This window comes from Gorilla gorilla, chromosome 17 (assembly GCF_029281585.2).
Source record: "Gorilla gorilla gorilla isolate KB3781 chromosome 17, NHGRI_mGorGor1-v2.1_pri, whole genome shotgun sequence".
Taxonomy (NCBI): domain Eukaryota; kingdom Metazoa; phylum Chordata; class Mammalia; order Primates; family Hominidae; genus Gorilla; species Gorilla gorilla.
Window position 1 is genome coordinate 31,761,029 of NC_073241.2, and position 25,829 is coordinate 31,786,857.

Genomic DNA, 25,829 nt, shown 5'->3' on the forward strand with positions numbered 1-25,829 from the left:
GAATGTCTCGGTGTAAAACCCGATTGTATATTCCATCTACTGAGATAGGAGAAAACTGCCTTAGGGCTGGAGGTGGGACATGCTGGTGGCAATACTGCTCTTTAATGTATTGAGATGTTTATGTATACGCACATCAAAGCACAGCACCTTTTTCTTAACCTTGTTTATGACACAGACATTTGTTCACGTGTTTTCCTGCTGACCCTCTCCCCACTATTACCCTATTGTCCTGCCACATCCCCCTCTCTGAGATGGTAGAGACAATGATCAATAAATACTAGGGAACTCAGAGACTGGTGCCAGCGTGGGTCCTCCATATGCTGAGTGCAGGTCCCCTGGGCCCACTTTTCTTTCTCTATACTTTGTCTCTGTGTCTCTTTCTTTTCTCAGTCTCTTGTCCCACCTGATGAGAAACACCCACAGGTGTGGAGGGGCAGGCCACCCCTTCAGGTCCCTGAATGTCCTTCCTCAGGAAATGATGGGGGAAGGGGTGATGAGAATGAAGGAGAGGATTTAAGTCCCTCACCTCCCGAGGTAGTCCTGGGCTGAGCCCCATGGGACCTGGAGAACCAGGCTGTACCCCACCAGCGTGTCGGGTCCAGGAAGTCTCATGGCCAGCTCCCACTTCTCTTGCTGCTGTGCAACCCAGAGCAAGGCCTGCCCCTTCAGCTTCAGTCTTCTCCCCTGCAAATGGGGTCACAGCCTTTCCTCTCAGGCCAAAATAAGGGTTGAGGCCGGGTGCAGTGGCTCACCCCTGTAATCCTAGCACTTTGGGAGACTGAGATGGGGGGACTGCTTGAAGTCAGGAGTTAAGACCAGCCTGGTCAACATAGTGAGACCCCATCTCTATTGGTTTAATTTTTTTAAAAAAAAATTAAATAAATAAAATAAGGATTGAAGAGTGACTTGTACACCAGTTGAGCCTACCTCCACCTCACCCTTGCAGAGCCCCAGAGACACAGCCCTCCAGAGCTCAGACCCAGTGGGACTTGACTCCACAGGCATAAAACCCTGTTTGTCTATGGGCCCTTTGGAATCACCAGGTTTTCGGGGCTCCTGAAGGATAGCCCTGACCTGGCCTCACCTGGCCCCTGGCCCCAGTGCCCCTGGTGATATCCAGGTGCTGGGCTGTGATCACCGCCTCCCACCAGCCCACCTCCACCAGCCCTTCCCAGAACCCTGCTCCAGGTGTTGGAACTGTGCACAGAGGAGGGAGCAGGCCCCGAGGGCGGCCTGGAGGGGCTGCCAATGGTGAAGGCTGCTGTGTCTAGCTGTTTCCTTCTGGACCCACTCCCTCTGGGCTGCGTCCCCGGCTGGACCAAGCCCTGATCCCTGGGATCTGGGGACATCTTCCCGTTTGCTGTTCCCTGAGAACCAGGCCTCCCTCTGGAGAGGATCACAAGCTTGGGTTTCACTCTGGGTTTGCTCTTGGGAACTCCCCCAGGGGCGTGGCTCTGACCGAGATGTTTTCCTCCAGCCTGTTGCCCAGTCCCCATTCCTCGGACCTCAGCTTCACCGCCAGTGTCATCGGCAGGTTGAGCTGGAGGCCTACGGGTCTGAGAAGGCGCCCGGGTTCCCAGCATCAGCTGGCCACCCTCTGCCTAAGAAAGCGCCAGGGTCGTGACACCCCCTGGTGGCTGCTCCTAGGTAGTGTCACTGCCCAGCCCCAGTAAGGGAGGGCCTGGCCCCAAAGTCCGAGGGATCAGGGTGGAAAGGGGCAGGGCTTGGTGTGAACCTTCCCCTGGCCCCCAGCCATGAGCCCCACTCTCCCCATGCTGAAGATGCTGAGGCTAGTTCCAGTGCCCGCATTGTGAAGATCTCCGAATCCCACCCCTCTGTTCCTCCCCAGCCAGATGGCTCCATTTCACACACAATACACTGAGGCCCAGAGAGTGGGGAGACAGGCCAGGGAGGCCACCTGGAGCCTGGCACAGTGGCCTCATTTATTATGCTGCTCTGCTGCTCACAGGGGAAGCCCGTCCCCCAAAGTCCTCTTCCTTATCCTCGTGAGTATCTTGTCCCTGGGTTGCTTGTCAGCCTTGTCTGCCTGGAGCAACCAGTAGCCAGCAGGTTCCCTGCCTTTCCTGGAGTCCGAGGCAGCTGCCCAGCCACCAGCCGTGCGGACGATGGCTTGCACCACAGCGATGAAGGTGGACGCGATCTGGGTGTGATGGTGCCGGGTCTCCAGGGCTGCAGTCACTGCCTGGGGGTGGGAGGAGAGGGGAAGCCTGAGCAGGGCTCCAGATGCCACCTGAACCACGCCTGTGTGGTCACAGGCCTCAGCCCAGGTGGTGCCATTTCAGGCCAGGTCATCAGGAAGAGCAGGTTGGGGCATTCTGGGTCTCATTGGAGCAGGGGATTTGGCCCTCATGGCACAGGGGCTCCAGATGGCCCAGACACTAGAGAGAGGACACCAACCATTGTCCACTCTGTGATGATCCAGGCCTCCAGCCCAGGATGCTCTGGGGCCCCACACCGTGACTCAGTTTCTCCAACCCCTGGCCCACCTGGTCAATGTTTCTCTCCACTGTCGTGATGTTGGGCAGAAGCTGGTTGTGCAGCTGGGGCTCCTCCACGGCCCGCTTCACGTCATAGCTGAACCAGAGGTTGTAGATGATGGTCTGGGGCATTGGGAGTGTGATCAGCATGGCTTGGGGGCTGTGCGGAGTGGGAAGGGCCAGGGAGAAAAGGGGTGACGCATACCAGTGCAGTGGCTGTGGTGATCTGCGTGCCCCCAGCAGCTCCCACCACCATCCGGACCTGGCCGTCCTGGCCCACCATGATCGTTGGGAACATGGATGAGAGCGGCTGCTTCCCTGCGGCTGATGGGAGAAGACAGGGATGCCCGTCAGCTGCCTGCCCAGGACACCCGCCCCTCTCCACCCCAGTCCCCCACCCCCGGACTTCCACCCCATACCTGGCTGGATGAAATTGGCAGGTGAGGGGGGTACCCCAAACTCATTGGTGATGCTGGGAGAGCTGAAGTCGTCCATTCATTATTGAACAGGATCCCGCTGACCAGGGAGCAGACCTTGGAGCCAAAGCTACCACCCAGCCGGGTCAGACAGCGCCCGACCTTGCCTGGCCCAGCCTGGTCCCTATCCACCCACTGAGGCTGAAACATACTCACTGAGAGGCCCAGGATAAGCTACCAAGATTGGGCCTCAGTTTCCCACCAGGAAAAGAGGTGACGGAGCCACCTTACTGGATAAGTGGGCGGTCCCTGGGCCACCCGCCTCTGGCACTTTCCCACCCAGGCATCCCAGCAACCCCTACTAGAGGTTGATGGTGCTGGTGGCGGACACAGCACTGCCGTCCTCTGTGATGACAGACAGGTGAGCAGTGCCCCTGTCATCCGGCGTGTAGAACTCGGGCTTGTAGTAGGAGATTAGGTGAGTGGTGTTGTCAGAGATCTGGGCCCGGAGCTGGGCAGCGAAGAACTCAGAGGTCATGTTGCGGACCACCTGCCGAGACCCCAGAGCTGGCCTGATGAGGTGGGGAGGGAGGGTGAGGAGGGGGCACAGGTCTCAGAAGGCCCCTGACTGTGACTCTGACCAAAACCTTCTAGCACCCACAACCTTCCGTGGCTCCCCAGGACCCAAGGGCAGGCCCAGGACCTTGCACGACCAGTCTGACTCCCTGTCTTTGTTGCGTTTCAGTAACTCTGAATGTCTGTCTGCCTGGTCCTGAGCTTCCAGACCCTTGCCGCATTCAATCACTCATTCCTTCATGCAAAAAATATTTCTAGAGTTTGCACTGCATGCCTGGCACTGGGGAATCAACAGGGAACAGACACTTACGTCCTGCCCTCATGCCAAGAAAAACAAAGACACACAGGGAAAGTGCTGAAACCACAAGCCAGGTAAGGGGAATCAAGAGGCATGAGGTATGGGCAGAGTGGTCAGGGAGGGCTTCTCAGAGGAGGCAACGTGTGAAAAGAGCCTGGAATGCAGCCTAAATGGTCAGTGCAAAGGCCCTGAGGCAGGTGGTATAGGCTGGTGAGCGATAGGCAGAGAGTGAATGGAGTGGGGTGGGGAGAAGAGGATGAAGATGCAGGCTGGGGCCCAACCCACAGGACCTCCTAGGTCCCATAAAAACTGGCTTTTGCTCTGTGCCATGCAGGCTTAGGGCAGAGGAATGAGCAGGCTGGGGAGTGTTTTCACAGGGTCCCTCTGGCAGCTATGACAGGGATAAGGATAAATCCCAAAGGGGAGGCTGTGGGTATCAACCAGGCAAGAGATGATGGCCTGGGTGGGAGAAAGAGAAGAATCAAGGATGGTGCCGACTAGCGAGATAAACCCTGCAGAAGGGGCAGGTTTGGGGATGGTCAGAAGCTTGATATTGGACACTTCATCAGACCTGAAGAGCATGGGTGCAAGTATAAAAAAAATAAATAAATAAGCATGGGTTCACAGGCAAGGGCAGGCTGAGAGATGAACATGGAAGTATTGACATTGAGTGGCTGCTGGATGCCATGAGCCTGGCCAAGGTCCCCAAGGCAGTGGCGAGGAGGAGATGAGGAGGTCAAGGAGGAGACAGAGAGGATGGACCCAAAGGCCGAAGAAAATGCCTCAAGAGAGTTTCAACATCAGGCGCGGTGGCTCATGCCTGTAATCCCAGCACTTTGGGAGGCCGAGGCCTGAAATCCCAGCACTATGGGAGGGCGGATCATGACGTCAGGAGATCGAGACCATCCTGGCTAACACAGTGAAACCCCGTCTCTACTAAAAATACAAAAAGTTAGCTGGGCGCAGTGGAGGGCACCTGTAGTCCCAGCTACTTGGGGGACTGAGGCAGGAGAATGGCGTGAACCTGGGAGGCGGAGCTTGCAGTGAGCCGAGATCTCGCCACTGCACTCCAGCCTGGGGGACAGCCTGGGGGACAGAGCGAGACTCCGTCTCAAAAATAAAATATAAAATAAAATAAAATAAAATAAAATAAAATAAAGTTTCAGCAACACCCCACAGATTAGTTGACCAATCCCAGGGAAAGGTGTTCTGTCTGAAACTGCCCTCAAGGAAACAGAAAGGCAAATCCACGATGTGGGACATTTTCCAAGACTACTGCCCTGGGCTTTAAAAATCAACAAAACAGGCCAGGCACGGTGGCTCATGCCTGTAATCCCAGCACTTTGGGAGGCCGAGGCAGGCGGATCACGAGGTCAGGAGATCGCAATCATGGTGAAACCCCGTCTCTACTAAAAATACAAAAAATTAGCTGGGCGCAGTGGCAGGCGCCTGTAGTCCCAGCTACTCGCGAGGCTGAGGCAGGAGAATGGCGTGAACCCAGGAGGCGGAGCTTGCAGCGAGCTGAGATAGCGCCACTGCACTCCAGCCTCCGTGACAGAGCAAGACTCTGTCTCAAAAACAAACAAACAAAAAAACACACCTGTAATCCCAGCAATTTGGGAGGCTGAAGTGGGAAGATAGTTTGACCCCAGGAGTTTGAGACCAGTCTGGGCAAGACCCTGTCTCTAAAAAAAATACAAAAATTATCCAGGTTTGGTGGCACGTGCCTCTGGTCCCAGCTGCTCAGGGGGCTGAAGTGGGAGGATTCCTTGAGCCCTGGAGGTTGAGGCTGCAGTGAGCCAAGATCACACCACTGCACTCCAACCTGGATGACAGAGACTCTGTGTCTAAACAAAAACACAACAAAAACCAAACAGCCAAGGGAGCCTGCTGTAGGCAAAGAGAAGGGACAGCAGGTTGTGTCACCCCGACATCCTGCTGTGCTATGTTCAAGTCTCACTTTTGAGACACACCCTGAGGTGTGACATCAGTAACCTACTGTGGAATCCTTCAGAAAAACACGAATCCCAATAGATGTGGGTGGAGACGGAGAGAGTTAGGAAATCTGGCAGAAACGTCCACACTGCAGACTCCAGGAAAAGGGAACATTGATGCTTGGGCAGTTTTGGGATTTTTTTACATTTTTGTAGGTGCGAAAAATTTGCAAAATGAAAACTCGAGGAGAGTGTGGTGAGCTGTGTGAGATGCTGCTGAGTGGGGCCTGATGGGGAAACTGAGGCTGGACATGAAGATCTGGTGGCATGGGGATAGAGCAGGGGAGAGGATACCCTGAAGGGAGAGAGGACATAGCCCAGCCATGTTTGCTGTAAGAGGAGCAAAGGACAGAAGGAGGCAGCAGATAGAAATTTCTAGAGCAACAACAGCTGCCTTTCTTTCGGGAATAATCCGTGATAAAGAAGTAAATCGTCAGAGGCAGAAAGGAGCATTGTAGGAACAGCACCCCGAGCCAGCAAGTAGATGAAAGAGCTGGCCTTAGCCAAAAGGGAGGGCAGAGGGAGACGCTGCAGTGGCTCTGTCCCCTCAGAGAGACAAGACACCAGGTCACTGGCTGCAGCGGGAGTCAGAGGTGCAGAATGCTCACGGGGAAAGAGAAGACACCACCCGGGCAGCTGACGCCCCTCCTGGGAGGTCACTGGTCAGTGTGGGGGGGTCTGCAGATCCACCCAGGAATGCCAAGGACCCAAGTAGGTAAGGAGGAATGTGAGGATCCTCAGCGGGAAGGGATATGACAGGGTCTTATAGGGACCCAGCGTGGAGCTGGGGCAGCTACTGAGTGAGTGGGTCAGGTGGTGCAGGGCTGAGGGTGGCATCTGGGAAGCATTAGTTTGGAGTGACAGGGAGTGGGTGGCCGAGGTCTCTGTTCACCTGGCCGTCTCCCTTTCACCCATCCATCTCACCATGCCCGAGGGCTGCAATGCCCCCATGTGTTCCTCATCTCAGCACTGAGCACTCGAGAACCACAGCATGTGCAAAGGACCTGAGGTAGGAGGGTGGCCACTAATTCCCCACACTGTCAGTTCTGTGGGGCAGAAGCCAAGACTGGGGGTCACCCACCAGTCCATCTAAGCACACAGTAGGCCCGCAATCAAAGTTTGTGGCAGGAATGGATTCAGAAAGCATATGTGAGGCTGTAGCCACCCTGGGGAGCCCACCCGATGCCTCTACAGCAGGCCCCACACCCACAGTGGGCCAGCCCCTGCCCCTTACTTCAGTCACATCCACAAACTTGGGGTTCCCAAGCAGGGTCCTCTTGGCGTAGGCAAACCGGAAAGCCTCTATGATGCGGTGGTACGTCAGGCCCTTCTGCTCGGGGGTCTCCACGCTCTCCCGGGAGAAGCTGTACCCTGGTTGATCAGAGCCAGGTGCATGTTGCTGAGCCCCAGAGACTCTGAGGGGCTCAGAGGGTTAACAACTGCCTGAGCCACTTTGCCCACCTCAAGGAGCGTTTAATAACCAATAGCAGCAGCTGCTTCAGAAGGCTGTGGTGAGAGTGAAGTAAGGTGAGGGCTCCTGAGCCTGGGCCTCACGTCACGCATCAGCTCTGGCCATTCAGTGACCAAGTGGCAGGGTCACCCACTGGACCAGGTTACCCTCTGGACCAGGCCCTGCAGCCCTGAGCTCCTGCACCTCTCTCCCTCCTGATGACTCCTGTTCCTCCTCCAACCCTTGAGCATTGCCTGCTTCAGCCCTGTCGCTCTGCACTGCCTCCTTCAGGACATGGTGAGCTGTGATGCAGGGACACACCTCGGGATCTCAGTGATGGAAAGATGTGGCATGGGGGGCGAGCAGAGATGCAGCAGGGGTGGGGCGTGGGGAGAGAGAGGCAGTGTCATGGGTCCTACCACACAGCTGTGGTGCAACCACTCAGCTTTGAGGATGTTGAGGATGAGGGCCAGCACGGGCCCACTGAGCGGCGCACTGGGCATGTACAGCACTGCGTCTCCCAGACTGATGTTCAGCGGGTGCTCGATCAGCTCAGCACAGTAGTTATTCAGGCCCTCAGCTGTCACAATGCCCCCTGCAATGGGACAGCAGCTCGAATGGGCACTGGGATGGGGCTGCACCACTGCGTGGAGGATGGAGCTGCACCAGTGGGGTTGGGGGCAGGCATGGCTGCACCATGGTGGTGGGGAAAAGCCTGTACCTACCAGGGAGGACAGAGTGCACTACTGGAGGGGTGGGACTGTGCCCTGGGAGGGGGCCACAGGCAACCTCACCTCCTTGGGAACCTCACCAGCTCTGGCACTCGTCTCCCTGACACTGCTCACCACCTGACAGCCGGTCTGGGGCCACCTGCCCTCTGCCTGCTTGGCTTAGTGGCTTCCTGTCTGCCTTCTCTCATCTGTGGCCAGAGAGTGTTTTCTGTTTTTTTTTTTTTTTTTTTTTAGAGATAGGATCTTGCTCTGTCACCCAGGCTGGAGTGCAGTGGCTTAATCACAGCCTTGAACTCCTGGGCTCAAGTGATCCTCCAGCAGACCATCCCCAGTAGCTGAGACTAAAGGCACAACTACACCCAGCAAAATTTTAATTTTTTTTGTTGTGTTTTGCTATATTTCTTTTTTTTTTTTTTGAGATGGAGTCTCACTCTATCTCCCAGGCTGGAGTGCAGTGGCGTGATATCGGCTCACTGCAAGCTCCGCTTCCCAGGTTCATGCCATTCTCCTGCCTCAGCCTCCCAAGTAGCTGGGAATGCAGGCACCCACCACCACACCTGGCTAATTTTTTTGTATTTTTAGTAGAGACAGGTTTCACTGTGTTAGCCAGGATGGTCTCGATCTCCTGACCCTGTATCCACACGCCTCGGCCTCCCAAAGTTCTGGGATTACAGGCGTGAGCCACCATGCCCGGCCGGGTTTTGCTATATTTCTTTTCACTATGCTTTGAATTTTTTGTTTTCTTGTTCCCCACCCCCACCCCCACTATATTTATGTAGATTCTCAATATTTTTTTTGTAGACTCACTATGTTGCCCAGCCTTGTCTTGGACCTCCTGGCCTCAACTTCTACCTCAGCCTCCCAAAGTGTTGGGATTACAGGCATGAGACACCAAGCTTGGCCTCAGAGGGCCTTTTCTTTCTTTTTTTTTTTTTTTTGAGATGGAGTCTCACTCTGTGGAGTGCAGTGGTGCAATCTCGGCTCACTGCAACCTCAGCCCCCCAGGTTCTAGCGATTCTCCTGCCACAGCCTCCCAAGTAGCTGGGATTACAGGCACAACCCACCATGCCTGACTAATTTTGCATTTTTAGTAGAGACAGGGTTTCACCATGTTGGCCAGGCTGGTCTTGAACTCCTGACCTCAGGTGATCCACCCGCCTGGGCCTCCCAAAGTGCTGGGATTACAGACGTGAGCCACGCACCTGGCTCAGAGGGCCTTTTCTAACTGGAGAATTCCTGCCAGTGTCCCTGCTGCTTAGCCTCTTCTCCTCACGTGAATGGATAGAGGGAGGGAGGGAGGCTCTTAATTCTCCTGGAGTCAGCTCCAAACAGACAGGGTATTGGCATGCCAATTTCCAGCCTCAGTGGTAAAGGTCGACAAGCTAATCACCCTCCTCCATGAAACAGTGACAAAAATTACCTGAAGAAAGCCACAGCCAAGCTCCAGGCCCCTGCCCCACAAATCCCCTTCCCCATGCCTCTCTCAAGGCGACCCTCATCCCTTGTAACCCTCTTGGTGAATCAAAGCCCCCTCTACTGGGCCTTAGCCCAGCTGTTCCTCTGCTAGGAATCCCTTCCTCTCTCTGCCTAACGAAGTAATCTGCAGCCCAGCCACCACCTCCTCCAAGAAGTCCTCCTGGATCTTCAGGCTGTATTCTAGTGCTTCCCCAGCCCTGGCTCTTGCCTACACCTGCATTTACCCCAACAGGGACTTGCTCTCCTGGACTGTGTGGCCTCTCTTGGTTTTGATATAAGCAGGAGCTGTGGACCCACATGGCCAGTCACTGACCCTCCTCCACCAGGAACTTCCTGCAGGCTCAGGCAAGACAGGAGGACCCCATGGCTCTGGGCTACAGCTCAGGGTTTCCACTGCAGAGTTCCTCACCCGGGCCCTTAAGGTTACCCACTCACCGGCCGCCTGGATGTCCTTCACAATCTGGGCCGTGAGGCTGCCATTGTAGAAGGCCTGGGCACCCTGAATGGCCAGCGTCTCGTAGGTGTCAGCCAGCCGCGGCAGGGTCAGTCTCTCCCCCTCCCGAAGCACCTTTCTATCCCGGCAGAACACCTCACTGGGGCAGAGGGGGCTCATGTGAGGCAGCAGGTGGGGTGGACTTAGCTACATCACCCCCCACACCTGCCCACACGGGAGACCAGCACAAAGCAGGGGCGGCGCCTGTCACAGGTGGGTGGCCCCGTCACTCAGCACTCGTCCTCCTAGTGTCCCTTCCGGGAACCTCCTAGTGTCCCTTGCCACTCAGGACACATGGCCAGCCACAGTGGCCACTGGGACCCCACGCTCAGAATGTGTCCCCACACGTGGTGGGAAGGGTCTGTATCTCCTCATCCCATTATCAGCGCAGGGTCCTGAAGGCAGAGGGCCGCTCCACTGCTGCTACAGCCTGCAAGGTCCTTGGGCTGTGCCTGCCCTGCCTGTGTCAGGGGGCCACACCCACAGACATACCACAAGACAGGCTGCTGCTCGATGACCGTCCGCTTGTTTTCCAGGGCTAGTGCCAAGCCCTTGCCCATGGGGAAGCCCTGGCGGGCCAGCTAGATGCTGGGCTGGAAGAGACGAGCCCAGGGCAGCCGCCCATGCCGCTGGTGTGCCAGCTCATAGCCTCGGATCTCCCCAGGCACCGCCACCGACAGCCCTCCTGGGGAGAGAGAGCCACAGTTAGTGACCCTGAGTGGGGGACATCGGGATCTCTCGCAGGCAGCATCCCAGGCACAGTCCCTGACTCGTTTTACAGATGGGGAAATGAGGCTTAGGAGGAAAGGTTTTTTTTTTCTTTTTTGAGTTGGGGTCTTGCCATCTTGCCCAGCCTGATCTCGAACTCCTGGATTCAAGCAATCCTCCCACCTCAGCCTCCTGAGTAGCTGAGATTACAGGCGTGAACACCACACCCAGCAGAAGGGGATTTTTAATTTTTTTATTTATTTTTTAATTTTAATTTTTTTTTTAGGAGGGGATGTTTAATTTTTTTTAAGAGGGGCTCAGCAGGTAGGAGTGTACATGGACCAGGGATGTCTGAGGAGGGCACAGGAGGGGAAGCAGTAGCATGCGGCTGGGTTGTGCTGTCCCAGGATGAGGTGTCTGTCTGTGCAGGTGCCTGCATGTCTAAAATCCTGTGCCAGGCCAGACCCCCTCCCATCTCGCTGACCACAAGGGCTTATCCTGTAAGACTCATGGGCTCCACCAGAATGTGCCAAAACAAGAGCAGATCCCACCCTGACCCAGGTCAAGCACAGGCCACCTTCAAGACACAGCCAGCCCCAAGAAAGGGCTCCCTTCCTCTTTTCTACTGCCCCAGAGAGGCAAGACTGAGCCTTAACCTCCATCCTGTCCCCTCTCGCAGCCTCAGTTTCTCCATCCAACTATAAGGGTTTTTGTTTGTTTGTCTGTTTTGAGACAGGGTCTCACTCTGTTGTCCCAGCTGGAGTGCAGTGGTGCAATCATGGCTCACTGCAGCCTTGGCTTCCCAGGCTCAAGCGATCCTCCCACCTCAGCCTCTGAAGTACCTAAGACTACAGACATACCCCACTACACGTGGCTTTTTTTTTTTTTTTTTTGAGATGGAGTTTCACTCTTGTTGCCCAGGCTGGAGTGCAATGGCACAATCTTGGCTCACTCCAACCTCCACCTCCCGAGTTCAAGTAATTCTCCTGCCTCAGCATCCCAAGTAGCTGGGATTACAGGCATGTACAACCATGCCTTGCTAATTTTTGCATTTTTAGTAGAGACGGGTTTTACCAGGTTGGTCAGGCTGGTCTTGAACTCCTAATATCAGGTGATCCATCCTCCTCAGCCTCTCAGAGTTTTGGGATTACAGGCGTGAGCCACCACTCCCAGCCTAATTTTTTATTTATATTTTTTGTAGAGACAGGGGTCTTGCTACGTTGCCAAGACTGGTCTCAAACTCTGGCCTCAAGCAATCCTCCCACCTCAGCCTCCCAACATGCTGGGATTACAGGTGCACCCAGTCTATAAGGGGTTTTGCCTTCCAGTTCTGACTTTTGAGGAGGTCATTGGAAACAGACCCCTGGGCCTGCTTCCCCCCGATCCCCACTGCCCATATGGACACTACAGACACTGACCCTTTGCCCAGAAAGGTACAACTATGGCCTCTGCCCCCAGGTACTCTCCTGCTCTTGCGAGAGATGTTGGGGCTATTTGGCTTGGCTTGGCGGCTGCGGCTCTAGAACTGCCTCTCCCACCCTGAAGCCTGGCACAAGTTTCCAAGAGCTGGTGGTTTCAATTCCTAGAAGCTGCACATACATCCCGGAAGGTCTGACACCCAGCACATGATTCCTGCCACCTTGTAGTTAGACAAAAGTTCTTTTCTGTTTTGTTTTGTTTTTTTGTTTGTTTTTGAGATGGAGTCTTGCTCTGTCTCCCAGACTGCAGTGCAGTGGCATGATCTCAGCTCACTACAACCTCCGCCTCCCAGGTTCAAGCGATTCTCCTGCCTCAGCCTCCCGAGTCGCTGGGTTTACAGGCACAGGCCAGCACACCAGGCTAATTTTTGGATTTTTAGTACAGATGGGGTTTTGCCATGTTGGCCAGGCTGGTTTCAAACTCCTGACCTCAGGTCATCCACCCACCTCAGCCTTCCAAGGTGCTGGGATGACAGGCTTGAGCCACCGTGCCCAGCCAAGACAGGAGAAGTTCTAATCTTTGATAGCAGACCAGGGTGATGATGCTTAGCAACAGTATTTTGTATATTTCAAAGTAACGAAGAGAGGACTATGGTGCTAACTCCCAGAAATGAAAAATATTCAAGGTGACGGAGACTCCAAATACCCTGCCTTGATCATTATACACTCTATGCATGTAACAAGCACTCACATGTACCCATAAATATAGAAAATATCATGTATCAATATCAGAAAAAAATCTTCTCCTGACCTCAGGCCAATCAGACTCTCATGCCGCCACACTTGCCAAGTTCTCTGGTGACCCCCACACTGCCAGACCCAGTGCCCCTCTCAGCTTTACTGGGCTCATCACTCTCCCTGAGAGCCGCCCCTGCATCCCAGCACCTGGCTCCACCCGAGTCTCCCCGGCCTGCCATCCTAGCTCCTACTCTCCCCTCTGTCTTTGTTCTCTCTCCTCGTGGTCTGCTTGACATCTGAGCTTCAGCCTCCATTTATGCACTAACTCCCAAATTGACCTGCTGGCCTGGACTGCTCCTCTGATCATCAGACCTGAGTATCTACCTGCCTGCTCGAAGAAAGCATCTCAAACTTCAACGTGCCCAAAACCGAGCTCCTGAGTGTCTGCTCAACCTGCTTCCTGAGAACTCTGCCTGTCTCCATTAGGGTCACCCCATCCTTCCAGGTACAGACAAAAGATCAGGGGTCCCCGGGGACTCCCTACACAAGCATCACACCCAACCCATCCTCAAATCCACAGGCTCCACTTCCAAGTGTGTCTGTCCAGCATCAGCCACTTCCCAGCACCCTCTCCACGAATTACTGCAGTGACCTCTGGACAGGTCCCCACATGCTCCCTGCCCCTTACACAGCAATCCGTAGGCCAGATCCATCCCCTTCCACTCACACACTCCACGAGCCCCCACTTCCCTCAGACAGGAAGCAGAGGCTTCACCATAACCTAAGAGATCCCACACAACCTGGGCCATTTCCCTTGGGTCACTTGCTGCAGCCTCCCCAGCTCCCCACAGGGCTCTGTCCCTGCCATCACACCTGGATAGCAGACCAGGAGATAACTCCCCTGACCCCATCTCTGCCTCTGGGTCTTTGCTCAGATGTCCCCTTCCCTGACTGGGTCACCCTCCATAGAGTCCCAGATTTTGAGGCCCTCCAGGTCTGTTTTTCTACAGCCCGTAACACACCCGCACCTGCCTAGTTTCTTTTCCCACCTGGAGTGTCACAGATTTCATCTGCCATCTTTGTTTTTCACCCCAGCTTCAGGAACAACAGCTGATTCTTTAAGACAATGCTCAATACATTCTAGTTAAATAAATGATTCTAAGCATCCACAAGGTGCCAAGCCTATGATTCCCGCATTCTCTTACCCTGAGCAACTTCATGTCTACAGATGCTGAGTTTCTCAATGAGTATTAAAAACAAATGAAAGATTGGCGGGGCACAGTGGCTCATGCCTGTAATTCCAGCACTTTGGGAGGCCGAGGCAGGGGGATCACGAGGTCAGGAGATCGAGGGACCAGCCTGGGCAACATAGTGAAAACCCGTCTCTACTAAAAAATACAAAAAATTAGCCGGGTGTGGTGGCAGGCACCTGTAGTCCCAGCTACTCGGGAGGCTGAGGCAGGAGAATGGCATGAACTCAGGAGGCAGAGCTTGCAGTGAGCCGAGATCGCACCACTGCACTCCAACCTGGGCGACAGAGTGAGACTCCGTCTCAAAAAAAAAAAAAAGAAAAAAAAATCAAAGATTGAGTATGTTGCAGAAGACTCCAAAGGGCACCACCCAGGACCCCCACCTGAAGTCTAAGGCCTGCTATGGTGAGTGGGTCCTGCCCCTCCATCCTCCAACTTGTTTTTTTTTTTTTTTGAGACGGAGCTTCGTTCTTGTTGCCCAGGCTGTAGTGCAGTGGCATGATCCCGGCTCACTGCAATCTCCACCTCCTGGGTTCAAGCGGTTCCCCTGCCTTAGCCTCCTGAGTAGCTGGGATATTACAGGCCTGTGCCACTATGCCCGACTTATTGTACTTTTAATAGAGAAAGGGTTTCACTATGTTGGCCAGGCTGGTCTTGAACTCCTGACCTAGGTGATCCATCTGCCTCAGCCTCCCAAAGTGCTGGGATTACAGGCGTGAGCCTGTGAAAAAAAGGCCCAGCCTTTTTTTTTTGACAGGGTCTCACTTTGTTGCCCAAGCTAGAGTGTAGTGGTATAATCATGGCTCACTGCAGCCTCAACCTCCTGGGCTCAAGTGATCCTCCCACCTTAGACTCCTGAGTAGCTGGGACCATAAGCACACACTGCCATACCTAGCTAATTTTTTTCCCCATTTTTTGTAGAGATGGAGTCTTGCTATGTTGTCCAGGCAGGTCTCCTGGGCTCATGTGCTCCTCCTGACTTGGCCTCCTAAAGTGCTAGGACTAGAGGCGTTGAGTTGTTGAGACCCTCCCATCCTCCAACTTTTATCTCACAATCTATTGTGCCTCCTTTGGGGACAGACAGTGGCTTCCTGGATGGACAGTGGCTTCCCTTCAGGTACCTGGGGAATTTGGGGGCCTCCTCTCCACTTAAGACCAGATTAGAAAAGAGAGACTCCACCTCACATTCTAGAGCGCCATCCCCACAAATGAACAAATGAGTGAATGGGATGCCTGTTGAAAAGGCAGGATATAGACAGCCTGGGTTCAATTTTAGCTTCAACACCTCCCAGCTGTGTGACCTCAGCTGATTTGCATGACCTGCCTGAGCCTCAGCATCCCCACCCTGTAAAATGGGAATCCACACAGCATCCCCTAGCCCAAAGGAGCACGGAGGGTTGTGAGAGGCTCGTGGGTGAAAAGCGCAGAGCAGAGCGTGGGCCCCAGTGAGCCCTGGTCCATGAGGTCTGCTAGCATAATAATTATTCTTTCCATGTGCTGCGCAGAGTGGCCCCGGAGGCCTTAGCAGAAATAACAGAAGCTCCCCGCCCTTTACCGTGGTGATGATGGTCCTGACCACTCATTGTGGGAGGGTGCTATGGGGCCAGGAAGGGATGGGGGGTACTAGAACTGCCCCTGAACCCTGACGGGAGCAGGCTCCTGTGGGCAAGGCCCCTTCCCGGTGGCTCAGCCAGCTCTGCACCCATGCCCCAAGTCTGCAGCATGGCTTACCCTTCTGGGACTGCTCCGAGCTGTTGAACATGCTGGCAAAGGCCAGCCTGGGGGCCACCTCGCGGGCATTGACGACCTCAGCTTTTCCTAGAAGGAGAAGCAGGTAGGCAGGCCCACCCACCCAAACCCTTTATGCCACGTGAGCCTGGGGGCCACCGAGCTGTGCCTCGGCCCAACCCACAACCCCTGCCCCTCTCCCTCTCCTCTTCCGAGGCACTCATGGGTGGTGCTGTTGTAGATGGTGAGGAAGAGGCCACCCTCGATGCTCATGCTGTGGGCATTCATGAGCCCCACACACAACAGGGCTGCAATGGCTGCATCCACTGCAGAGCCACTGTCCCGCAGTGCATCCCTGCCACGTGGCACTTAAAGGCATGAGAACCTGCAGGTTTCCACCCTGGCCCCGCATACACACCCTGCTGCCCACCTGCCCAAAGGAGGATGGAAGAGAAGTCCATTCGAGTTTTGGGGTTTTTGTTTTTAGTTTCTTTCTTTTTTGTTTTGAGATGGAGTCTTGCTCTATTGCCAGGCTGGAGTGCAGTGGCACAATCTCAGCTCACTGCAACCTCTGCCTCCCGGGTTCAAGCCATTCTCCTGCCTCAGCCTCCTGAGTAGCTGGGACTACAGGTGCATGCCACCATGCCCAGGTAATTTTTGTATTTTTAGTAGAGACGGGGTTTCACCATGTTGGCCAGGATGATCTCTATCTCTTGACCTCATGATCCGCCTGCCTTGGCCTCTTTTTTTTTTTTTTTTTTTGGAGACAAAGTCTCTCTTTGTTGCTCAGGCTGGAGTGCAGTGGTGTGATCTCAGATCACTGCAGCCTCAGTCTCCTGGGCTCAATTGACCCTCCCATCTCAGCCTCCCAAGCAGCTGGGACTATGGGCACATGCCACCATGCCCAGCCAATTTTGTTTGTTTGTGTATTTTGTAGAGATGGGGTTTCATCATGTTGCCCAGGCTGGTCAAGAACTCCTGTGCTCAAGTAATCCACCCACCTTGGCTTCCCAAAGTGCTGGTATTACAGGCATGAGCCACTGTGCCCAGCCTTTGTTTTATGAGACAGGGTCTCACTTTGTCACCCAGGATGAAGTGCAGTGGCACAGTCTTGGCTCAATGCAGCTTTGACCTCCTGGGCTCAAGCAATCCTCCCACTTCAGTCTCCTGAGTAGCTGGGACTACAGGTAAGAACCACCACACCGGGCAATTTTTGTCTTTTTTGTAGAGATAGGGTCTTTCTATGTTGCCCAGGCTGGTCTCGAACTCATGGTCTAAAGCAATCCTATTGCCTCAACCTCCCAAAGTGCTGGGATTACAGTTTCTTCTTTTTCTTTTCTTTTCTTTTTTTCTGAGACAGAGTTTCACTCAGTTGCCCAGGCTGGAGTGCAGTGGCATGATCTTAGCTCACTGCAACCTCTGCCTCCTGGGTTCAAGCAATTCTCCTGCCTCAGCCTCCTGAGTAGCTGGGATTACAGGCACACACCACCATGCCCCGCTAACTTTTTATATTTTTAGTAGGGACAGAGTGCACCATGTTGGCCAGGCTGGTCTCGAACTCCTGACCTCGGGTGGTCTGCCCACCTCAACCCCCCAAAGTGCTGGGATTACAGGTGTAGACCACCTTGCCCAGACAGTTTCCTCTTTATGAAGCAAACAAATGTACATGATTTTTATAATTGGGACAAAAAGGGAAATTGCTATACTTCATTAATAACAATTTTTTTCCCTGCTAGAGATGGTGGCTTACACCTGTAATCTCCGCACTTTGGGAGGCCAAGGTGGAGGATCACTTGAGGCCAGGAGTTCAAGACCAGCCTGGGCAACAGAGTGAGACCATATCTACAAAACAGTCTTTTTAAATTAGTCAGGTGTGATGCATGCCTGTAGTCCTAGCTACTCAGGGGGCTGAAGTGGGAGGATCGCTTAAGCCCAAGAGTTCAAGGCTGCAGTGAGCTATGATCATGCCACTGCACTCCAGCCTGGGTGACAGAACAAGACCCTGTCTCAAAATATGGAAAACATAATATTTTTTCTGTTTAAGTCTTTAGAAGGGAACTGATCTTTATATATAACATGAGAATAGAGTCTAAAATAGAATAAAACAGTAGAAGCCAGGCACCATGGCTCACACCTGTAATCCCAGCACTTTAGGAAGCTGAGGCGGGAGGATCACTTAAACCCAAGAGTTTGAGGCTGCAGTGGGCTATGATCGCTCCCCTATACTCCAGCCTGGGTGACAGAGTAAGACTCCACCTTAAAAAAAGAATAAGCCCTTCATGTCCCTGTTTGGGCAACAGCGTTCCTTGGGGGGAGGGGGAGGGATGGCATTGGGAGATATACCTAAAGCTAAATGACGAGTTGGTGGGTGCAGCACACCAACATGGCACGTGTGTACATATGTAACAAACCTGCACATTGTGCACATGTACCCTAAAACTTAAAGTATAATAATAATAAAATAAAATAAAAAAAAGAAAGAAAGAAATTGTCTCCTATCCAAAAAAAAAAAAAAACAGAAAAGAATAAGCCGGCCATGGTGGCTCACACCTGTAATCCCAACACTTTGGGAGGCCCAGGTGGGTGGATTACCTGGGTCAGGAGTTCGAGACCAGCCTGACCAACATGGTGAAACCCCATCTCTACTAAAAACACCATAATTAGGCCAGGCGCAGGGGCTCACACCTGTAATCCCAGCACTTTGAGAGGCAGAGGTGGGAGGATCACAAGGTCAGGTGTTCAAGACCAGCCTGGCCAACATAGCAAAACCCTGTCTCTACTAAAAATACAAAAATTAGCTGGGCATGGTGGCACATGCCTGTAGTCCCAGCTAATGTGGAGGCTGAGGCAGGAGAATCACTTGAACCTGGGAGGGGGAGGCTGCAGTAAGCCAAGATTGCACCACTGCCCTCCAGCCTGGGTAACAGAGTGATATTCTGTCTCGGAAACACACACACACACACACACACACACACACACACACACACACACACAAATTTGTTGAGCGTGGTGGCACACGCCTGTAATCCCAGCTACTTGGGAGGCTTAGGCATGAGAATCACTTGAACTTGGGAGGCGGAGGTTGCAGTTAACTGAGATTGCACCACTGCACTCCAGCCTGGCAACAGAGCAAAACTCCATCTCTAAATAGATAGATAGATAGATAGATAGAAAGTAGATAGATAGATAGATAGATAGATAGATAGATAGATAGGAAGAAATAAGTAAAAATAGCCACCAAACAACAAAACAGTGGAGTTTATCCAAAGAGACAGAGACTCTTAGAACTGAGAAAAGGGGCCCTGTTTGGCTCTAGGAGACCCACACCCTGGTCTCGGAGTCACCGTCCCCTTCCCAAAGGCTACTGAGAGAGTCCAAGCAAAGCTTACATGTGGGGAAACTGAGTCTCAGAGGGGTGAAGGTATTGCTCTGGTCCACTTGCCCAGTTTTCAGGGCCCATGTCCCATGCCCTGCCCCACTCACCTCCCAATCTCCGAGCACTGCTTGGCATCCGCAGCCACGGCAGCCCTGGTATACACATGGTTGTCAGGTTCCTTGGAGGCTGAGGGCAGCCAGAGACAGAGGACGACAATGAACAGCACCAGGACCACGGCCAGCAGGCCCAGCACCACTAACTTCTTCTTCATGGCTCTGCTGCTCCCACGGGGTAAGGAGCAGGGTCAGGCCCAGCCTCAGACATTCCCTGGCCCCTCCCCAACAGGGCACAGTCTAAAGTCGGGGCTCAGAAACACAAGGCCTGTGTCTCCTTCCTGCTTCCCAGAATACGTACAGGCTGTCCGGCCCCCAGACCTTTGCGCAGGCCATGCTCTCTGCCAGAAGCTCTGGGCCTCATCTCTGCCCTCCCAAATCCTCCCTGCTTATCTTCAGAGCCCATCCTGGTAAGAACCCCATCTCCAGCAGCGACCCTTCCTGGGAGCCCCCAGATTTCCTCACCCCTCTTTCTGCAGGGCCTTGCCTACCTCCTCACAGTGGCTGAGCCTCCACTGCTTAGGGAGAAACTCCAGTAGGGATGGGCCTGGCCTGGTTTCTCCTGTGTCCCCCACCTCAGCCTAGAGCCTGGCACTGTCCAGGAGTCCTCTGAAGACCCTCCACCCCACCTGGAGCATGGGGTTTAGCTTCCATAGTGCCCACAATCAGAACACCCCACAGATTCACTGCCACGGGGACAGGACTTACCGTCCAGCAGCAGACGGGGACCCCAAGCCTTGCCTGGGGTGTTGGCCACGAAATACAGGAGGATTTGGTGGAAACAGCTGAGGAAATAACTGGGGTCTCCTTCACACTCTGCTGAAGCCTGTAGCCACAGGATCTTCTTCAGAGACTCTCTGATCAGGCAGCCTTCTCGTTCTCCTGAAGGTCAAGGGAAGTTACCTGAAGCACGCACAGCCCAGACCTTTCTGGGGGAGTCCGTGTTACCTCCCTCTGCCTCTAGCTGGCTTCTCTGTCTCCAGTTGAACTCTGGAGGCAAAGAGGCTGTCAGTAACACATTTGTTTCCATGAATTCTCTCAGCACGTCTCCCAGGCACGCTCAAAGAGGGTTTTGCATGGAGCAGGGCAGGTAGGGGACAGGGCATTCCTGCAGAAGCCCAGGATGTGCATGTGGTAAGCATGGCAAAGGGGGCTCAGGGGGCACTGCCAGCCTGCCCTGCTCTGACACTGGACTTGCCACTCACCTGCTGTGGGGCCTCAGGCAAATCACTGAACTGTCCAGCCTGGATGACAGCAGCACCTCACTTGCCTTGCTGCTGGGAGTGTTGTGAATAGAGTAGGTTAGACTGTGGGCAGGACTTGGTGAATGGTAGCTGTAATTATCATCATGGCTGCACTGGGGACACCCCCAGGAGGCCTGAGTGGCACAGGTCTCTTGCTCACTCTATGTCCCCTGTGGACTCCCTTCCAGGCTGTGCAGTGAGTGGCAGCAGTGACCCTTGGGAAGTCTCATGGATATGGCAGCAGGTGACAGGTGTGACAACAGGGAAGAGGGATGTGGTGACAGAGGTTGGAGTTCCCCTCTCCCACAGTCAGTTTCCCACAAAGGGAGGTGTCTGCCAGCAAGCCCCTCCAATGAGCCCCAAGCTGGGTTTCCCTCCACTCCACCCTGTCCCAGTGCAGAGCGTCTGACCTCAGAGGCAGACACACTGTCCAAGAGGTGGTCTACGAATGGAGTCCCTGTGCCCTCCCCACACACAGGGAACATCCAGATGCCATCGTGGAAGTGTGGCCACCTCCCCAGGCTTGGTGGGCCTGGGGCCGATAGTGTGATACATTTGACCCCCTCCCAGCCCTGGATGCAGACACCAAGAGCAGAGAGACCTGGCAGTAGTCATGCAGCAGCACACCACCCCACATCCCCAGCACAATCCAAAGCAGCCCCTCATCCCCACCGTGACCACCACAGCGTGAATCCAGGTGCCACCTGTTTCTGACCTGAACTCCCTCACAGCCGCTGCCTGCTCTCCCTCCCTCCAACATCGCCTGCCCTTCAGTCTTCCATAAAGCAGCTAGAGGGCTCTGTCTGTCCAACTACAGAACAGGCCCTGCCTCCTCCTTGCCCCGTTGGACAGCTCACACCCTTCACCAGGCCTGACAGCGCTCTTGCCACTCCAACACCCTGGGTCCCAGCCGGGAGTCCGGGTCAGGATCAAGGGTTCCTGATACAGACACCGATTCCTGGAGGTCCAAAGAGCCTCAGGAGCTGGGCCAGCAATATGCAGCATCTATTATGGACACAGAACATTCCCATCACATGGCCGGGTGCAGTGGCTCACGCCTATAATCCCAGCACTGTGGGAGGTAGAGGCAGGTGGATCACCTGAGGTGAAGAGTTGGAGACCAGCCTGGACAACATGGTGAAACCCCCATCTCCACTAAAAATACAAAAAGTTAGCCAGGCATGGTGGCAGGTGCCTGTAATCCCAGCTACTCAGGAGCTGAGGCAGGAGAATTGCTTGAACCCGGGAGGTGGAGGTTGCAGTGAGGCAAGATTGCACCACTGCACTGCAGCCTGGGCAACAAGAGGAAAACTCCGTCTCAAAAAAACAAAAACAAAAGGACATTTCCACCACAAGTCATGGGGCATGGGCCTGGCCTGGTGAGTGACCCTGTCCTAGCATGACAGCCCCCTGCACCAAGGAAGCTACCCAGTCCCGTCCACTGGGCCGGGTCATGCTGAGTGCCCTGGAGGGCATGGCCTCATCTCTCCCAGGCTCAGGGTCATGAGCTGAGCCCCCGGTCAGGGTCCTGGGGTGGTCCAACCATGACCCAGCCTCCCCTGTCTGTTAATCTGTCTACCCAAAGGCCCAAGTAGGCACCTGGAGGAGCAGGGGGCACCCAGCCAGGCTTAGACTGCTGGGAAGAACAGGGAGGGGAGTAGGCAGTGCTGGGCCCTGTCCCTTCCTCCCAGGGCAGGTCAGCAAGGGAGGGTGGGCCCAGCCTCCCATAGGCAGATGTCCCCGGCTCAGAGGAAGACACCCTGCTGAGGTCCTGGGCTTCCATTTCCCATCCCTCCACCCTCAAAACTCACTGAAAGAATGTCCAAGCCCAGAGACCTGGTTCTCACCCAAACAGTGTGAGAGCTGCACACACTAGGGTAAACTGAGGCTAGAAAGTAGGTCAGCTGCCATGGTTGGCCTCAAACCCAGAAACCCTTCCTTGTGACCCTGATGGGCTTACCTGAGGCCTGGGGACAGTGGGGGCCCAGGAGAGCACCTCTTCCTCAGAAGACAGTTCTGGGCTGCACCCGCTGGGGAGGAAGAGACAGACTTGTCTGCCTGGGAAAGTCCCAGCCACAGAACTGGCTGGGCCCCCCCACTCTCCAGAGTGGCTCAGAGCCACGCCTGCGGCCCCCTGCAGCACTCCTCAGGGGGCCTCCGAATTGGGAGTGGGATCTGGGGGTGGCCACCTCCGAGGAGGAGCAGAGGCAGGGAAAGAGCAGGAGCGGCCAGAGGACCCATGAGCTTACCTAGTCCAAGAGACCAGCCAGGGGGTGCCCAGCAGCCCTGGTGGACAGTGGGAGGCATCCGCACAGGGTGCAGGACAGGCAGGCCTCTCACAGAGATCCAGCCTGGCTGGGAGGATAGGGAAGCTGACGTCACAGCAGCAAGGAGGCACACAGTGACTTGGCACGGTGACTCGGCCTGTCACCACATGACTAAAGTTCACGCAGCCCTGGCAGGTCCCTGGATGGCAGGTGCTATGAGCCGGGGAAAGGGTTTCTTTCCTTTCAGACTCAGTTCCCTCCAAAGGGCACTGTCTGCCCACGAGCCCCTCCAGTGAGCCCCAGGCTGGGTCCCTCTGGCTCTCCCTGTCCCTGTTCAGAACATCTGAACTCACAGCCAGTGTCCCAGAGATGGCTCTGGAGGTGGTGGAGTAGTGGTGCCCCTGGCACTAGACCAGAACCCAGACTAAGGGGCCTCACCACACGCTGCTGTCAATGCTAAAAGTGTGTTCCGGGAACATGGCCTGGGGCCCTGAGTGCAGACTGGTTCTGCTGCCCATCCAGAAACATTAGCACCCCAGGCCCAAGGAACCACCTGAACAGCCCAGAAAGGCAGGGCCCAGAGAGGGCCTGAGCTGGCCCAAGCTCACAGAGCCCAGCAGTGCAGACTTGGCCACCTGGTAACTGCCCCAAGTTACTGCATGTTTCTGACCAGCCCACCAAGAAGTCTGAGCCAGGAACAGCTGCAGACCCAGCCCAGGGGACTTTGGACAGTGTTGCCCATTCCCCTGTGGCCCTCATCTGCCAAGGATATGGGCCAGAGTCTCCCTGAGTCATGGCTCCCTCCCCTGATCCTGGCCTGCTGTGTCTACAGTGCCGGAGAGCCCCTGCAGCCTCCACCTGAGGTCTATTTCGTGCCCATAACACCTACCCCACAATCATCCTTCCAGGCTGCCCCAAGCTGACAGAAGGGGACATGAAGGCTGACCCAATATTGCTGCCTGCCTGGGTCACATAGGCCTGTCCTGTCATCCACTGCTCTCAAACGGGCTCTGGACAGAACCCACCAGACACACAACTGTGAGATCCTCAATATCCCTAGGAGGGAGGTGCTATGACCAAGCCCTTTCTCAGGCTATTCCTCCCCCTGAAGATCAGGGTGACTGGGAAGATGACAAGGCAGGAACCAAGGCCCCATGACCTGTCCCTGAAGGCTAGACAGCCAACAGGAACATCAGGGGATTTGGCCCTGCTAAGTGGCTGCATTCCATGGCAGTCAGCCGGGAGGGGTCTAAAGTGGAGAGCCACAGGGCTCTGTCCCCTGCCCTGCTCAGCAGTTTCCTCTCTGCCTGAGAGCATATAAGACATGCATGTTCTCACTCATAGGTTGGAATTGAACAATGAGAACACTTGGACACAGGAAGGGGAACATCACACACTGGGGCCTGTCGTGGGGTGAGGGGAGGGGGGAGGGATAGCATTAGGAGATATACCTAATGTAAATGACAAGTTAATGGGTGCAGCACACCAACATGGCACATGTATACATATGTAACAAACCTGTACGTTGTGCATATGTACCCTAGAGCTTAAAGTATAATTTTATATATAATACTATATATTTATATATTATAATATATTATATAAATTACATAAATATAATAATTATATATACATATACACACATATATATGACATACAGGATTCACAGCAGCAGGTGGGCAGGAAGAAAGTCTGAGTGGGTAAAGGATGGCCCAGATCCCTGCAGCTGACCCCAAAAGGAAAACCCTGGGCTGGGGAAAGTAGGGAGACAGAGCTGCCTTCAATAGGGCACAGCTGAAGCCTGGCAGCAGCTGAGGATTCCAGAGAGGGGAGACAGGAGGGGAGTCACTTTATCAAAGGACATGTTAATAGAGGTAGGGCCTACAGAATGAAGGAGGCATTTCCTCACATGCTGAGTGTGTCACATTCTGTCCCAGTCAGCTCTCTACCCCCTGAATGCAGAGAGGGCACCTAGGGGTAAGTGGGTCTGGGGAAGCCATGTCACCTGAGGAAAGACTGCAGGGGCTGGCCTAGAAGTCTTCTCCAGACCCCACAGCTCTTGTCCTGGGCACATAAGGTAGTGAGTTCCCTTTCCCGAGAAATGTGCAAGCCTCACTCACCCAGAGACACTGACTCTGGTATCAATACCACCCACTTCCAACACACGTGCAAGCACGTGCACACACACAACTGAGCCTCATCTAGGCTGAGCAGAGCAGCTTCCCAGGATGCAGCAGAGAGAGCAGTACAAGGAAGAGGTAGACACGGCAGCCAGTCTGAGGTTTCCTGGTTAATCCTTCAACCCAGCTTGATGGCTTTGTCACCACAACCCCAGAGCCACAAAGGTGAAACCAGAGCACAGCCCCAACCCCATTCACAGGCAGGAAACTGAAGCTTAGACAAAAGGGATTTACCAAGGTCAGCTGGCTCCAGGAAGTCTGCAGACCTGCGGGTGAGCCCAGGACCCACCCACCCCTTACCCTGTCAGCCCCCAGCCTGGAGTCGCTATCCCTGGATATGAGAATGTACAGATCTCTGGCTGCTTCCCCAGGACCGTCTACACCCCTGGAATGGATGCTTACTACCCAGATGTGGAGATGGAATCTGTCTCTCACAGTTTCTACCCTTGTGGCACAGAGTTGAGAATCAGAAAAATCACCCCTTCAGTAAGATTTAATAACCACTACCTGCTGGAAACCTGTCGAAAGAACTATATATATCCCTATATATATAGCTGAGAGGTAGCAGGTGCCCCCTGGAGTTGGGCAATGACCCCTCGCACAACCGGCCCTGCCCCACCCCAATCCACAGCCACAAACAGAACCCAGGAGTGAGGCAAGCATGGCCCAAGGACACAGGGTCCCCCAACCCCATCACAGCTCTGGCTCTACTCCAGAGCTGGCCCCCCACCCCCACTCAGGGCTGCCAGATCCTCCAGGGCCTGTTTGTTCATGCTGCACTCTTTCCTCTTAATTCCAAGAAGCCACGGCTCTCTCAAGAGCTTCTTCGCACAAGTCAGGTGACTCCCCCCAGCCCTCCTTCACCCACCCGCATA

At 54.4% G+C, this 25,829-nt stretch overlaps 1 protein-coding gene and 1 pseudogene across 1 annotated transcript in view; both read right to left on the reverse strand.

Annotated features, from left to right (window-relative positions):
* Positions 1–1,869: 1,869 nt before the first annotated feature.
* LOC129528166 (glutathione hydrolase 1 proenzyme-like) lies at positions 1,870–19,421 on the reverse strand (annotated as a pseudogene).
* The window catches only part of LOC129528466 (immunoglobulin superfamily member 3-like), a 39,546-nt gene continuing 32,844 nt past the window's right edge, over positions 19,128–25,829 (reverse strand). The window contains 4 exon segments of the mRNA XM_055368862.2: positions 19,128–19,428; positions 19,972–20,145; positions 20,469–20,537; positions 22,468–22,537. Coding sequence (XP_055224837.1) covers positions 20,073–20,145; positions 20,469–20,537; positions 22,468–22,537 — 212 coding nt within the window. The 3' untranslated portion in view covers positions 19,128–19,428; positions 19,972–20,072.